Source organism: Sprattus sprattus (assembly GCF_963457725.1).
Source record: "Sprattus sprattus genome assembly, chromosome: 18".
NCBI lineage: Eukaryota > Metazoa > Chordata > Actinopteri > Clupeiformes > Clupeidae > Sprattus > Sprattus sprattus.
Window position 1 is genome coordinate 16,550,145 of NC_137916.1, and position 13,786 is coordinate 16,563,930.

The following is a 13,786-nucleotide window of genomic DNA, read 5'->3' on the forward strand; positions in this document are numbered from 1 at the left end:
TGTTTAAATGTCTGAGCTGTCATTGTGTTGGTGCTACTAGATCCTCACAGAACATATAAGTCATGCATTTTTTAAACACCTAATTTCCATATGGTCTCCTGCATGATGCACACACACAGCAATTTACATTGATATTACACTCAACTTCTCGGTTATTCAAGACCATATGAAGATGTTCACATTTTAAATGAGTTTACAAATATAACGTGCTGCAAATGTTCACTGAATGCATAAAACATAAACTAGAAGAGGCAATGCCTTAGGTGCAATATACTGGTAGGTAATTGTTAGGATGTTTAGACTGTCCAATTGATGTTTACTTTCCTTTTGCTCACCTCAAATAAAAGCAAAACGTTTGAAAGCGATTCATGTTTTTTTTCTTAAAGCCTATTGATCACGTCAACTATAAGGATAACAGTTGTAACATCTAACTAAAGATAGCTAAAGAAATAGAACAACAGTTGGCATGGGCTGTAAATAACGTGACAATAGCGCAGGTGTGGAATTTGGGTTTCTATACCTTATAATGAACAAAGCCCGAAAATAGCTCGGAATCACGTAGCCTACATTTGCCTAATAACTTGTACAGTCTACTTATGGCTATCCCTGTAGAGAATTTGCAGAAAGTTCTGGGCTAGGTTTGAAATATGATGACGCTGCTCCTTACATCAACTTCATAAACACAAGTTTGGAGCGTCACTGGCTCTTCTAAGACTGCTGGTGAAATCAGAGCTCACGTCGCCATTTGTCAGCCGGGTGGGGTGGGTACTGTACTTGCAGTTTAGCTGGACTACATTCTATGCGTCCGACAGGGGGAGATGGAGTGAGGGAGGGAGAAAGCGAAGTCTTTTGTGCTTCCCATCCCCCCCACCACAGCAAAGGGGAAATGTCTCTGCCGAAGCGAGGTAAGAGTTTCATGCCTTTTAACAAAGTTGGAATAATCGTGCATTATGATTAGCTTGTTTGACATGTGCATCACTGTAGGAAAGATACTTTTAAATGCATAGTTTCCGAGTGCATGTCCATTACCTTTGCGTTTATCTCTGTTTGCAGAGCACTTAAATTGCTTTTGCAAGCAGAAGTTGAAGTGTAGCAAGCTAACCTGATAGCCAAGTTTGCTAGCTAGTTAGCAAGGAGACAAAGTGTCTAACTTGGCGTTCGGGTTTTCCAGCCTGACAACATAGACGCATGCGACTACAGAAAACAATATTAAATTGGTCTATGTTTATTGCATACCACAGAGCCAACCCCATACTCTGATAATTGGCGTGGAACGTCCACAGCTTCAGTATGGACACTGTTACCTGTCATTTTGCCGTCAGTTGCTGTTAGCTTTGTGGCAAGTTAGCTAGCTTGGGAGAATAGCTAGATAGTTAGCCGGGGTTAATTCGGGCACTTATGTGAAATTCTGCATGCTTAAATTCATTATCAACTAATTTCATACATTTCGCGTGGGGGATTTGTTGAATCCACCAGGTGGACACATGCATGTAAGGTGTTGGTGGCCTGCAGGATTGAGACTGTTAAGATGTTTTGCTATCTATTCCCCAAAAATCACCTACAACAACGTGATGACTTGCCAGCTAAATGTATACCGTTAGCTAGCGATCATTAGCAAATAAGAAAGTTAGCCATGTATTAGCAAACCAGTAACGTAAACGTTCTTAGCAGCAGGTGATTCATTCTTAAGGGCAAGAAGGTACGTAAGAACAGTTTTGACTGGATTTCAGGTTAACTTAGAGCTGAAAGTAGTGTCTCAAGCTACCTTAGCTGTCCAGCTACTTTCAAAACGATTTGTAGACAGCTACATTTCCCAAATACTTCCCGTAACCGGAACATGACGGAATACCCCTGAGAAAAAAGGAAAATAGCAGCCCACTGACGTCGACTCCCTCGCATTCCTGCAATACTTTCCAGAATATCAAGCTGTGTCTTTCGTATTAGAAGATTTCTCAGAGCTGACCTTTTAAACATTTGCCCTCACTAGCTTTTGTGATTTGATTGATAGTTTGTGTTTTAAAACTAACGATGTAGATTATGAACTTAGGAAGTAGGCTCGTGCCGCATATCGTTGTATCTGTATTTAAATTAAATGAAGGAAATTGCCATTGACATCACATTCGTTTCAAATCTTTTATATTATTACTGACTTCTCACAAATCTCTGCTCTTACAAAGTTTAATATAAATTTGGTATTCGCGGGTGAATGTCAGACCAAAGGAAAATGCCCTCTCGTAGCAGACGAATTCTGGCCATGGTTAGATTTAGCTCTGTGGGCATGAACATCCCGGTCCATCTTTCACGTGTATGGACATGCGGGTGCTATGAGTTAACAACTTTCCGTGGTTTACCACTGCATGGCGTCTGCCGTTTCACAATCTGATCTTTTTGTGTTGTTCGTGGCTTGGCTCTAAGGTGTGGTATCAGTTTGCATTTATCGTGTATGCTCTTGCAGAGCCTCAAAATTCTCTTTGCGGGACACAGGCATAAAGCCTTTTACTTCATCCTGTTTTAAGTGACTTAGCGCATGCTCTGTTGTGGTCATAATGGGGCTTTTAATGAAAATGACCAAAGCACTTTCACCCACTCACACAGAAATAGTTTGACATTCAGTAACCCAAGAGGAAAACAAGGATAGTCTTTTAACGGAGTTGTTATGGTGCCAAGAGTTATCATAAAAGCACTCAATCAGATACTATGCCGACTAGGCCGTGATATGTCACCTGCTGAAATCTGACGAGTCATGCTCTGCTTTATTGTGTTCCTACATTCTCACTGCTAAAGATGATACACACACAATGCGTCAATGCGCACATAATGCATGATTCAATTGTGCACGGCAAAACAGCTCTCCTGCTACTCACAAGTTTGGTTAGTTTTCTTTGCACATCAACTTCTAAATGAAACCGTAAATACTGACTTCAGTAGCCTTCGGTGGCCTCCATGCTTTCTTCTGTATGACAGCGTGCTGTGTGTGACGCCCCCCATTTCCCCTGGTGGCTACAGAGGTTTTTGTTTGTGTGTGAGTGTGTGTGTGTGTGTGTGTGTGTGTGTGTGTGTGTGTGTGTGTGTGTGCGTGTGCATTCTTCCCTGTTGAAATGTGGTCAGTTTAAAATGCATGTCGATATTTTTAATATACCACCCAGTCGTAGTATTGGGTGGGGTGTTTGGGGATACCCTGTTCGCCACTCCACTTGTTCAAGTTTAAGGGTCGCCCCTGTCTGCTCTTGGCCCCCAGGCCAGGAGAGCTTATGGCTTGGCTGCCTTCCATTGGGTCCTCCTCACATTAGTCTCAGGGAACAGCCTTGTTTGGCTGTGGTGTGGTGTGGTGGTGTGCCAGTTCCCACGCCCCTCTGAGTCGTTTAGCTACTGTGAGGACCACACCTGCCTCCTTGCTGAGGGATGTGTGCGCCTGTAAACATACAATGTAGGAAAGCCCACTCAGGTTTCACAGCTCAGGTGAGGCTTTTGGGAGAAAACCGTGACGTGTTCACACTTATCAAAGACTTTTGGGCTTGCTGATGAATTTGTGTAGGGAGTGTCTGTGTGTGTGCGTGCGTCTGTGAGACTAATTTTGACTCGGCATGCAAAGAGTCCTTCAGCAGACAAGAATTGTATGAGCCCAGCGGCTCTGAAAAAGGTAATTTTACATGACCGATTGTTTTCCAATCTTTGCATAAAAGCTTATTTTTAACGAACGTTCTCTTACCCCTTTACCCAGTATTAACTGCCATTTGAATTTAGTCTATGTTGTGAGATTTCATTTCTAGAATTAATTGTAAAAACAGACTTTCAGACGTTGACAGTTTTTGTGTGGCTTTCTGAGGCAAGTAGTCAAAACAACCCCCCACCCCACCCCTAACAAAGAACAATACATATATTCAGGAGACTGACATACCACGTCTGGAATTCTACTGTTAGTTTCCTCTTCCCATGATTCCAAGTCTTATGTTGGTGTAGATAGTGTCTAGCATATTCTAACTCACAGCTGCAAAGCAAATAATTTCTTAGTTTTTTCTCTCAGCACTATCAAAACGAGACATTTGCACGTTGAAAGAAGGTTTAGTAGATGTTACAAACAGACTATGACGAGTCCAGATCTCTGCATGCAGTGAAGGAAGCTGGGTAGGAATGTTGACAATCAGACAGGTTTAAAGTGTCAGGAATTAAAGGTGCCGTCTATGAGTATAATCCCATACACTTTTGGTCAAATTCAGCTAATTTCTCCAGTGTTTCCCACAGGTCTGAAATATAGGGCCAGCATTACCTGTCAGCACAAAATGCTACTACATGTGACGAACAACAAATATGTGTGAGCTCTACACAATATTTTGCTTGAGATTTTTAGATGATCTCATATAATATATTCACAGATCCAACCCTCCCCTCTATCTACGCACATGGGAAGATAAAGACAAAACGTGTACAAGTGTGTACAAAGATGGCAATATTTAGAAACTGACACATGCAACGGGTAATGTTACAGAAGGCAGCTAACATTAGCTTCTTGGGCTGCAAAAGACATGGTAGCCTTAGCTGTGAACTAACTTATCTGTTAAATGGGCTCACAGGCTGATATTACAAACCTCTGGTTGTTGATGTGACAAACTCGCTAGCCACATAGAGTTTTCACGACGTGTTAGTAGCATACTTGTTTATGAAGGTGTAAACCATGACGTACATCTCCCCAGACCACCCCAGGCACAGCAGATCATAGATTCCTCTCATCCGGTCACTTTCCTGTCACTGCAAACCCTTCAAAACAAATTTAGGGGTAGTTTGCATATGCAGCACAGGCTACGGCTACATATAGCAATGGACTGTTTTGATTGGTTTTAGCTCATCAGCTGAGTAGAAAGATGACACTTTTCTATAGTTGGTGTATTATAGTGGGTATTAATATTCATTTTGATTTGCGTGTAAAAGTGTGAGACAAACTTGAAATTTATAATGTCAAACTGTGTTTGTATATTATCATTTGTCATTTTTTGTCTAACTGTGAAAACACAATGACTGTGATTCTGAAATGATTCATTTGTTTTCCATTTTCTTCACATGCCATAAACAAAAATACATGGGAATCCCTGGTCTTTTATGATGTATGATATATGATATGCGCAGTAGTCCTGCCACCTGACTCTTCCAGCGAGGGCTGTCAATCACGCTCTTCCCATGTGTATCCACACCATCTCAAAATCTAGTAGAATAATGTTTTAAAAAACTAATTTCTCTGGGAAAATAAAATAAATGGGCAAAAGTGACATGGAACTGGGCTATTTTGTGATTGAGACACATGGGGATGGGCCGTGCTTTATATTTTGCAGCAGGAGTGCTGTACTTGTGGTTGCTTATTTTCAGTCATTAGTCTGTTGACATTGGTCCAGCACGCAAACAGCCAACCCTTGTAAATGCTGTCTGCGACAAGCCCATTATGCACTCACAGAGGAAGGGCACTCAACAATGCTGCATTTTATAAAGGCCTCTCTATTCTCATACAAAAGCTGAACCAGTAGTAGTAATGGGATACGTACAAGGGAAACGCACACACAGTTTTCACATAGTTCTGTGTTTCCAGGAATACCCTGGCATACCAAGAGTTGAACTTTCCAGTGAGATCTGTAGTGTCTGTTCCTGGATGTGCATCTGCCATATTGAGGAACACAACATTTTACTTTTTTCCCCTCTTTTTCTTCTTGCTGAGTCATGAAAGCTTGTGTAAGCGCTTGGTCATAAAAATAGGCATTTGCTGGAGAACTTTGACCAGATCTGCTGTGTCATTTCCCTACCTTCGACTGAAATATTTCCATCTTCTGTGCAACCATCATTAGCCACCCTTTTTGGCACTCAACTGGGATTTCACATCAGAGATCCTGACTGCCTGCTCTTTACATTGTTGCAGGGAAAAAGAAGAAGCCAGATCTCAAGATCAATGAGGATGTGTTTCAGCAGCCGGCTCCAACACCAGCGTAAGTAATCAGTGGCTCATGTGGGTAGCATCCCAAGCCTGTCTATCCAGTAAGCTCAGATTCCCATTCAGGAGTTGCCTCCAGTACAGCGGTGATTAATAGTCATCACTTATGGCGTGGCAGTGGTGTGTGATAGTGGAATCCCTACTGTGAATGGTATGGTAACGTCTGCATGATCATGTGTTCTGCTTCCTCCCCAGACCCCCCAGAGATCTTGACTCCAAGGCCGAAGTGACCATTGGTGAGAAGGTACGGTGCCCTCTTTCACCTGTGCTTGTTTAGATAGGGTTTCCTTTCAAACACTTACTTTCCCATCAAAATTGGCTTTTAGTTTTCCCTCCCTGTCCCCTCACATCCATTTCTCACGCCTGTTTCCCTAGACGTTTCTTGCATGCGCTTGAGCAACACATCAGGGATAGACCTCCTCCTTGCTCGGCGTGTGGTTAGTCTAAACTCTTGTGTTCTCCTCTCTGGCCTGTGTCTTCCATGGCGATTTGGCCTGTTTAGAACGTGGTGGTGAAAGCTGATGATCTGGAGCAGATCTCGGAGCTGGGCAGAGGGGCCTATGGAGTGGTGGACAAGATGAGGCACGTTCCCACAGGCCTCATCATGGCTGTGAAGGTGAGTAAGTCCAGCTAGCTAGCCAGCGGATCGCTTCAACTGCACTCATGGGCTGTGTCAACATTTAAATGACAAGTTGGCCCTCAATCATGATTTTAGATTTGCAAAAAGTCAGGCTTTCTTGACATTGATACAACGTGAGGTATGTTCCCACCGACCTCAGAAACCAGTAGTCAGACACAAATATTTTATAATTTTTCTGCTTTGTTTTGTTCTTGAAAGAAAAGTGTTTTACACTCAAACGAAAACACTGAAGGCGACACTGGTTTGCAGTTTCCCACTGGGAGCTGTGGCTGTCCTTCTGACTTGAGAGTGTTTTGTATTTGCTTACCTCCCCCAGCGGATTCGAGCCACGGTGAACTCGCAGGAGCAGAAGCGGCTGCTGATGGACCTGGACATCTCCATGAGAACGGTGGACTGTTTGTACACGGTTACCTTTTACGGAGCCCTCTTCAGAGAGGTATGTGCCTCCGCAAACAAGCCTTCTCAGCAAAGCATGCGTGTATTATTGGGTACAGAGTAGCACAAGCAAGCAGTACCTTCAGCCTCATAAACTGAATCAGCACACTTGGTTCTTTAACATCTCTGCTCTTTTTTGGGGGATTTGTTTTCCTAACCTCATGTGTTTGTTGCCAGGGTGATGTCTGGATCTGCATGGAATTATTGGACATGTCTTTGGACAAATTCTACGTCAAGGTTACAGACAAGGGATCCACCATCCCAGAGGACATTTTAGGAAAGATCACTATTTCGGTAACATTTTCTCTTCTCATTTTTATCTGTAGCTGGTTTTCAGGGATTTAGTGTTTTGCATGAATGAGTAACCTTTGAGAAGATTTATGATGTTGTATTGAACATTAATCACCCTTTTCCAAGTGCTTGTGCTTTGTAGCTGCGCTGAATAGTTTTTGGTAATCATGGATAAAAATAGGCCTAGCTGAACAATGGCCATTTTGGATCAGTGTGAGTCACAGGCCTCTATCAGATCTTTGGAGAAGTCTCTCACCGTGTAGAAGTGACTCACTGTTTAGTCATGAACAGCTGTTTGGACCGTAGCTACCGTTTCCTCTCTGATCTTTCTCTCCTGCTCTCTCACCCCCCCTCATTCCCCTCTTCTCTTCCTCTCTCTCTCTCTCTCTCTCTCTGTACAGATTGTCAAAGCCCTGGAACATCTGCATAGTCACCTGTCGGTGATTCACAGAGGTAACTAGAGGCACAGTGAAGGGACTGTTTGTTGAGACAAATGGGCCATGTATCCTGGCTCTGCATAGATCGATTTTGTTGACCAAATGTATGTGTGCTGTACATTGGCACAGTTTGCGGTGTAAAGTCGTCAGCATTTACTGAATGTTTAGTGACTACTAAGAATCTTTTTTTCTGTGTGAATATATTTTGTGTCTGTTTGTGTGAAATACCTACCAATATGACATCCATCAAAGATTGTGCTAGTGACGCCTAAAGAAGTTTTTCTTTGCTACTTTGCTAGTATTGCTGGAGATCAGTTCCTCTGTAATAAGGCAATTTCTTACAGCTATCTGCACAGTGACGTGCTCAATTGTGTGTGTGTGTGTGTCGGTGCACTGCTTTTACACCCTACAGATGTCAAGCCTTCCAACGTCCTCATTAACACTCAAGGTCAGGTGAAGATGTGCGACTTTGGAATCAGTGGTTATTTGGTGGACTCTGTGGCAAAGACCATGGACGCTGGCTGCAAACCTTACATGGCGGTGAGCCTCTGTTCTGCCTTTGGGGACAACTGTACTGCATTTATGAGACAATTTGTACTTTTCAATATTCCCAGGCACTCTGTGTATTGGTTAGGATCGTGACACCATTACCATACACAGCAAGATACCAGCTGAAACTAGATACATCAGTTTTTGCAGAAAGACAAAGTGTGTGTGTGTGTGTGTGTGTGTGTGTGTGTGTGTGTGTGTGTGTGTGTGTGTGTGTGTGTGACCGTGTGTTGTTTCTCTGTTTTAGCCGGAGAGGATAAACCCAGAGCTCAACCAGAAGGGCTACAGTGTCAAGTCAGACATCTGGAGTTTAGGGATTACCTTGGTTAGTATTGGTTCCGCCCTGTTTTTATGTCTTTATAGAACCTGTTCTTGTTTGTAAATATTTGTATATTATAGTATATTAATATATTTATCTGTTGGGAGAACAGGAGCTACTCTAGGTTAGCAATCCTAGAATAAATAAGAACACAGCTGTAAACACGGCTGTAAGCGACTGGATGATTAGTTGAAACCGTCGCAGTTACTTGTTGAAATAAGAATGTTTGATTTATCATTCATAATCATATCATAAGAAAGTTTTATCATTCAAAAATGATACTGACCTATTTTTTTGTGTGTGTGTGTGTGTGTGTGTGTGTGTGTGTGTGTCCTAGATTGAGATGGCCATCCTGCGCTTCCCGTACGAGTCATGGGGCACTCCGTTCCAGCAGCTCAAGCAGGTGGTGGACGAGCCGTCCCCCCAGCTCCCACCTGACCGCTTCTCCCCAGAGTTTGTGGACTTCACCTCGAAGTGGTGAGATCCCCAATCCATTACTCCTCTTCCCCCCCCCACACTCTCTCCTCTCTTCTCACCCCCCCTCTCTCCTCCTCCTTTTCCTGCTCTGAGAGCTGTGGCATTGTTTGGCCATTAGGAGTCACAATTGGTCTTTAGATCCGCCTCTGCTTTGGCTCCACAGTTGTCCATATGCTTTATCCCATGTTCAGAAGAAAGATTTACTTTATATTTTAAAAACTACAAAATGTGTCCAATTATTCTGAAGTTGTTATTGTTGCAGTCGGTTTTCATACACTTTGAAAACTCTCAAAGGCTTTCTATTGCTCTGAATGAACAGGAGTAACTGCTTTTGCAATATTTATTTGTGACTATATTTATTTTTAATCCTTGTTTTGTTATTGCAGCCTAAAGAAAAATTCTAAAGAGAGGCCAGCCTACTCAGATCTAATGGTTGGTTGCTGTTGATTTTTCCATTTCAATCAGTTATAATTTCTTAAACACAGACGTTGTTGCTGAGCGCTATTTGTTTGCTTTAGGGGTTTTAATGATGTATTGTAAATGTCCACAAGAGGACAGACCAAACTAAGTGGTGACACTGCCTTGGGTGTGTTTGTGTGTGATGCGTGTACTGGCATGCATGCCCATACACGTGAGCTCTGTGAAACCCCCCCCCCCTGCACCATGTCTGACGCTCTCTGTCATGTCCCGTCACAGACTCATCCCTTTTTCACCCTGCACGACTCCAAAGACACAGACGTGGCCAGCTTCGTCAAGGAAATTCTTGGCGACTGAACCTCCGACTTCTGCCTTCCGGAACACCCGCCGTCGCCAACGCCACCGCCCTCTCTGCCCTCCCTCACTAGATGCAGGCAGGATGAATCCACCACAGGCCGAGGAGTTTCAGGAGCGAACAGGAGAAAAATAAATAAAACTACCTTACCCTAAGTGAACACTCAAGCCAAGCACAAGACTCCGCCCCCCAAACCCATCCCCCCACCTCCACCCTGGAAAAGACCCCAGCTGTAACATAAGGCGTCAGAGAGAGGGAGGGAGAGAGAGAGAGTGAGTGAGAGCGCGTGTGTGTGCCTGTATTACTCACCGAGGACTCTAGCTGTTCAAGCACGTGTCCACCGCCACCTCACCCTCCCGTCTGCAGTGACCTCTACTCTCAAGCCATGAGGATGGCCCTGCTGCTGCTGGTGTCGCTGGCTCACACGTGGATGACGTGGGATAATGGGCATCATACGTCACAAAACCAACCTGAGAGACTCTCATATATGTATCTGTGTCATGAAACATGCATTCTCTTATGCCATCTCTTTTTCATGGCTGGTTGTGCGCGTATGAAGTACATGCTCAAACGGAGCTCATTACTACATAGTACAAAAAATATGGAATTATGCAAGGTTGCAAATGTTTAGGATTGACAATGTTGTCTGCTTCTTTAAATGCTCTGATCCCCCCCACCAGCCCCCCACTCACCCAGACACACGTGCACACACACACACACACGCACACGCACACACACCCATCCACAACTCTTTTATTAAGTGAGAAGGGCAGAGGCCTTTTTCAGAGAAATATATATATTTTGTGATTCCTAGATGTCCTGATAGTTGCTGGCTTCTGTTGGGTGACAGAGCTACAGAAACATATTCAGTGGATATGACAGCAAACCCCCTACCCCCCCCCCCCCCCCCCCCCCCCCACCCCCATCCTGCAAACACAACAGCCCTGCCCTCTTCCCCTCCCAGTGCTGTGGGGCTCCCCTCCCCACCTGCAGGGGGAACAGGAAGGGGATTATGCCAGCGTCAGACATTCAGCTCCTCTTCAGTCCTCTCTGAGCACACACACAAAAATTACATCACACTTCTCTATGCTGGACAGTAAGGGACTGGAAAATGTGTTGTTGTTATTGTTATTATTATTATACAGATTATACTTCTCATGACAGTGTTATGCAGTTAATGTATTTATGAGAACTGCTGTTTGGCCATTTCTCCTGTTTTTGATTCTGTTTTTTTTTTTTTTGTGCCGAGTGCATTAATGAATTTGAAGCCCTTAAGAGACGCACCCGACGCCTTACCTGTGTGCTTGAGATTGCTGTGTGAATGATGTAAATACTATTGAACTTTTTAAACGGAGTAAACATTGCACTGTGGAGCGATGCAGGCCCTGACCTGCCCTATTACTCTGCTTCTGGTCCTCTGTCCTGTGTATTCGCAGTGTGACGCATGCACGCACGCACACACACACACACACACACACACACACACAGCACACACAGCACACACTAACGACCCCAGTCAGTCCCTTCTTTCCCCGATGCTTATGTGCTGTGGCCATCTCTCAGGTTTCAGTGCCCTACTTTGTACGGAGATTGTTTCCAGAGCCCATATCCCAGGATGCTTTGCAGCACGAGAGACACTCTCTGTTCAGTCAATGGTTTTAGTCCTGAAGAGTTACCTGCCTCCTCTTCAACACCCACCCGCAAACCTTTGCAAACACACACACCAACATGCACGCGCGCACACCTCCCCTACTCCCTGATAAATGTTTTCATCTGGGGGCTTGAGTGTGGCACCCCCTCTCCCCCAATACCCCGTCAGAGGTCTGGTTGATATAGTCATGGCTACGAAGCAGGGTCTCTTAATGTTCTATACTTCAGTTGACCACATCTCTTGTCAGTGGCGTCTGTGGTGATGATGCCTGTGAATGAGAAGAGAAGGTCAAAATGCCATCACAAAGAAGCTGCTGTGATTGTCAGGCCCGTCTGGAGAGGCCTCTCTCGGGCTGTAACAGAGCACAGGGCTGGTCACAGCGAGTGCTGGATGAGCTTCTCTACCTCGTATTTTTTCAACTCCGTGAGCCGTCTCCAATCGGGGGTGCAGCGTTGACAAACTTGAGCAGTGGGAAGATGACCAGCTAAAATAAAGGCTTTATTCTGCAATAAAGACTGGTTAGCAATTAAAGACTTAATGGCAAAGTGATCTGGGTGTGGTTTGTAGGGAATGACCCAAGCATGTGTTTTTATTATATTTTGGTGTGGTTCATGAATTCTAAGAAGTGCATTTTAAAGCCATTACTAGCTAAGTCACAGCTGCTGATAACGGGGTTGGAGAGGGGAGTGTTTAAAGTCCCTGGCTTGCCGGGCCAAGTGCTCTAGTGCGTCCTCTTCTCTGTCCCTCTGCTGATGTCTTTGAATGTCTTCAGTGCGCACGTCTCTATCTCTCTTTTTTCAGCGCGTCGTCGATAGTACCGAAGTGGCATTAGCATTGTCCAAGTACACTGGGGTGGACCTCAAAAGTCGCAGTGAACTGAACTTTTTTTTTGCACTGTATTCTGAAATTGAGGAGGGAATGGAGGGCCAGTTGCTCCATAGAGTCTATGATCTTTTTTTTTTAATGGGCAGTAATCTTATGTATGTGTGGGTGTGTACTGAGATTTTTTGGTGTAAATATGTATGTGATTTTGATGGATTAAATGTTTACTTCAATTAAATGGTCCAATCTTCTTACACACTGCACTCAAGGCCATGTTGCTTAAAATGCACATGGTGTTCAAGACTTCTTGCATTTGAAAGGATATGGTGTGTTATGGTGCCTAGCTTAAGGGCTTTATTTGTCTGCTTTACACTGTTTTTTATCTGCTGTGCTACCTGACATCTTCCAGGGAACAAAGGAAAGACTAGTGATGTCGGGATGAGCTGTGATTTAGAAAGTGGGAGGTAATGTGAGTGGAGATTAGCACGAAGGGTCAAGGCTTAAACCTTACATCTTGATTTCTTAAAGGAATCAGATAGGATCAGGCGTCCTTTTTTATTCTCCTTTGTTTTCATTTCAGTGTCCATAATTAGCTGTTTACTTGACCTTAAAACACAAGGAAAGGATATTAAGGTCAAGGTCAGAGTTGTCAATAAATATCAGTCAAGGTTTACTGTGCATGTAAGAAGTAAGACCGTCTCCACTTCTCCCCTGTAAATTGGCTCAGGTTTGCACAATTAATAATGTTGGAAATGAATGGGGTAAGTGTAGTAAAAATACCCAAAAAGGCCCATGTCCATGCTTTTACAACTGAATTCAAAATTATGGCAGAGAGCTTTAACCAAACGAGTGGAATGCAAAAAGGGACTCCAGACCTGCTTTTAAGTATTGGCACTTAGGGGCAAACCAAACAGAACGTAAGCAAAGCATCCTACCCGCATTTCTCTGTGTCTGGCATCACTACAGTTGCTGTAATTGTTAATTGTATAATGCACAAAACCTCATAGAACCCATTATATTTCCAAAATATTTATTTTTCCAAGTCAACCCCACGCGATTGCCCCCATGACAATGTAGTGTTTTGAGCAGCAATAGCTTTGAAGTCAAGCGTTAAGGTTGCAATCTAAATGGTGTTGTATGTCCTGTCTCCTGTGCTTTATGCAAGCTTAATTTAGTTCAACTTCAAGTAGTTCTCCTTGGGTAGAATGGTCTATGTGATGATCATATTCTGCACTAGGAACATTCTACCAGTAGCATTAACATGTTTGCCAGCAGCAGTAGTAGGCCTACTGGTATCTGCTGGTTCAGTGAGTTCTTTTAGTGTTAATTGAGAGTGTTAATCCGGACCTTTAGCCAAGCTAACCCTCCGTGGCCCCACATGGTCTGACATGGACGTGTTTACCCTACACTCCTAGCCCCATC

General features: G+C 43.8%; 1 protein-coding gene across 1 annotated transcript; it reads left to right on the top strand.

The window, feature by feature from the left end:
- Positions 1-799: 799 nt before the first annotated feature.
- LOC308378878 (dual specificity mitogen-activated protein kinase kinase 6-like) lies at positions 800-11,292 on the top strand (the record flags this gene model as incomplete). The annotated part of the gene is made up of 12 exons (XM_080855886.1): positions 800-905; positions 5,900-5,966; positions 6,167-6,215; positions 6,474-6,587; positions 6,928-7,047; positions 7,224-7,340; positions 7,739-7,790; positions 8,187-8,314; positions 8,571-8,648; positions 8,980-9,119; positions 9,506-9,551; positions 9,816-11,292. 12 exons carry the CDS (start codon positions 800-802, stop codon positions 9,891-9,893), a joined length of 1,095 nt encoding a protein of 364 aa, XP_080712012.1. The 3' UTR covers positions 9,894-11,292.
- Between the last annotated feature and the right edge of the window lie 2,494 nt (positions 11,293-13,786).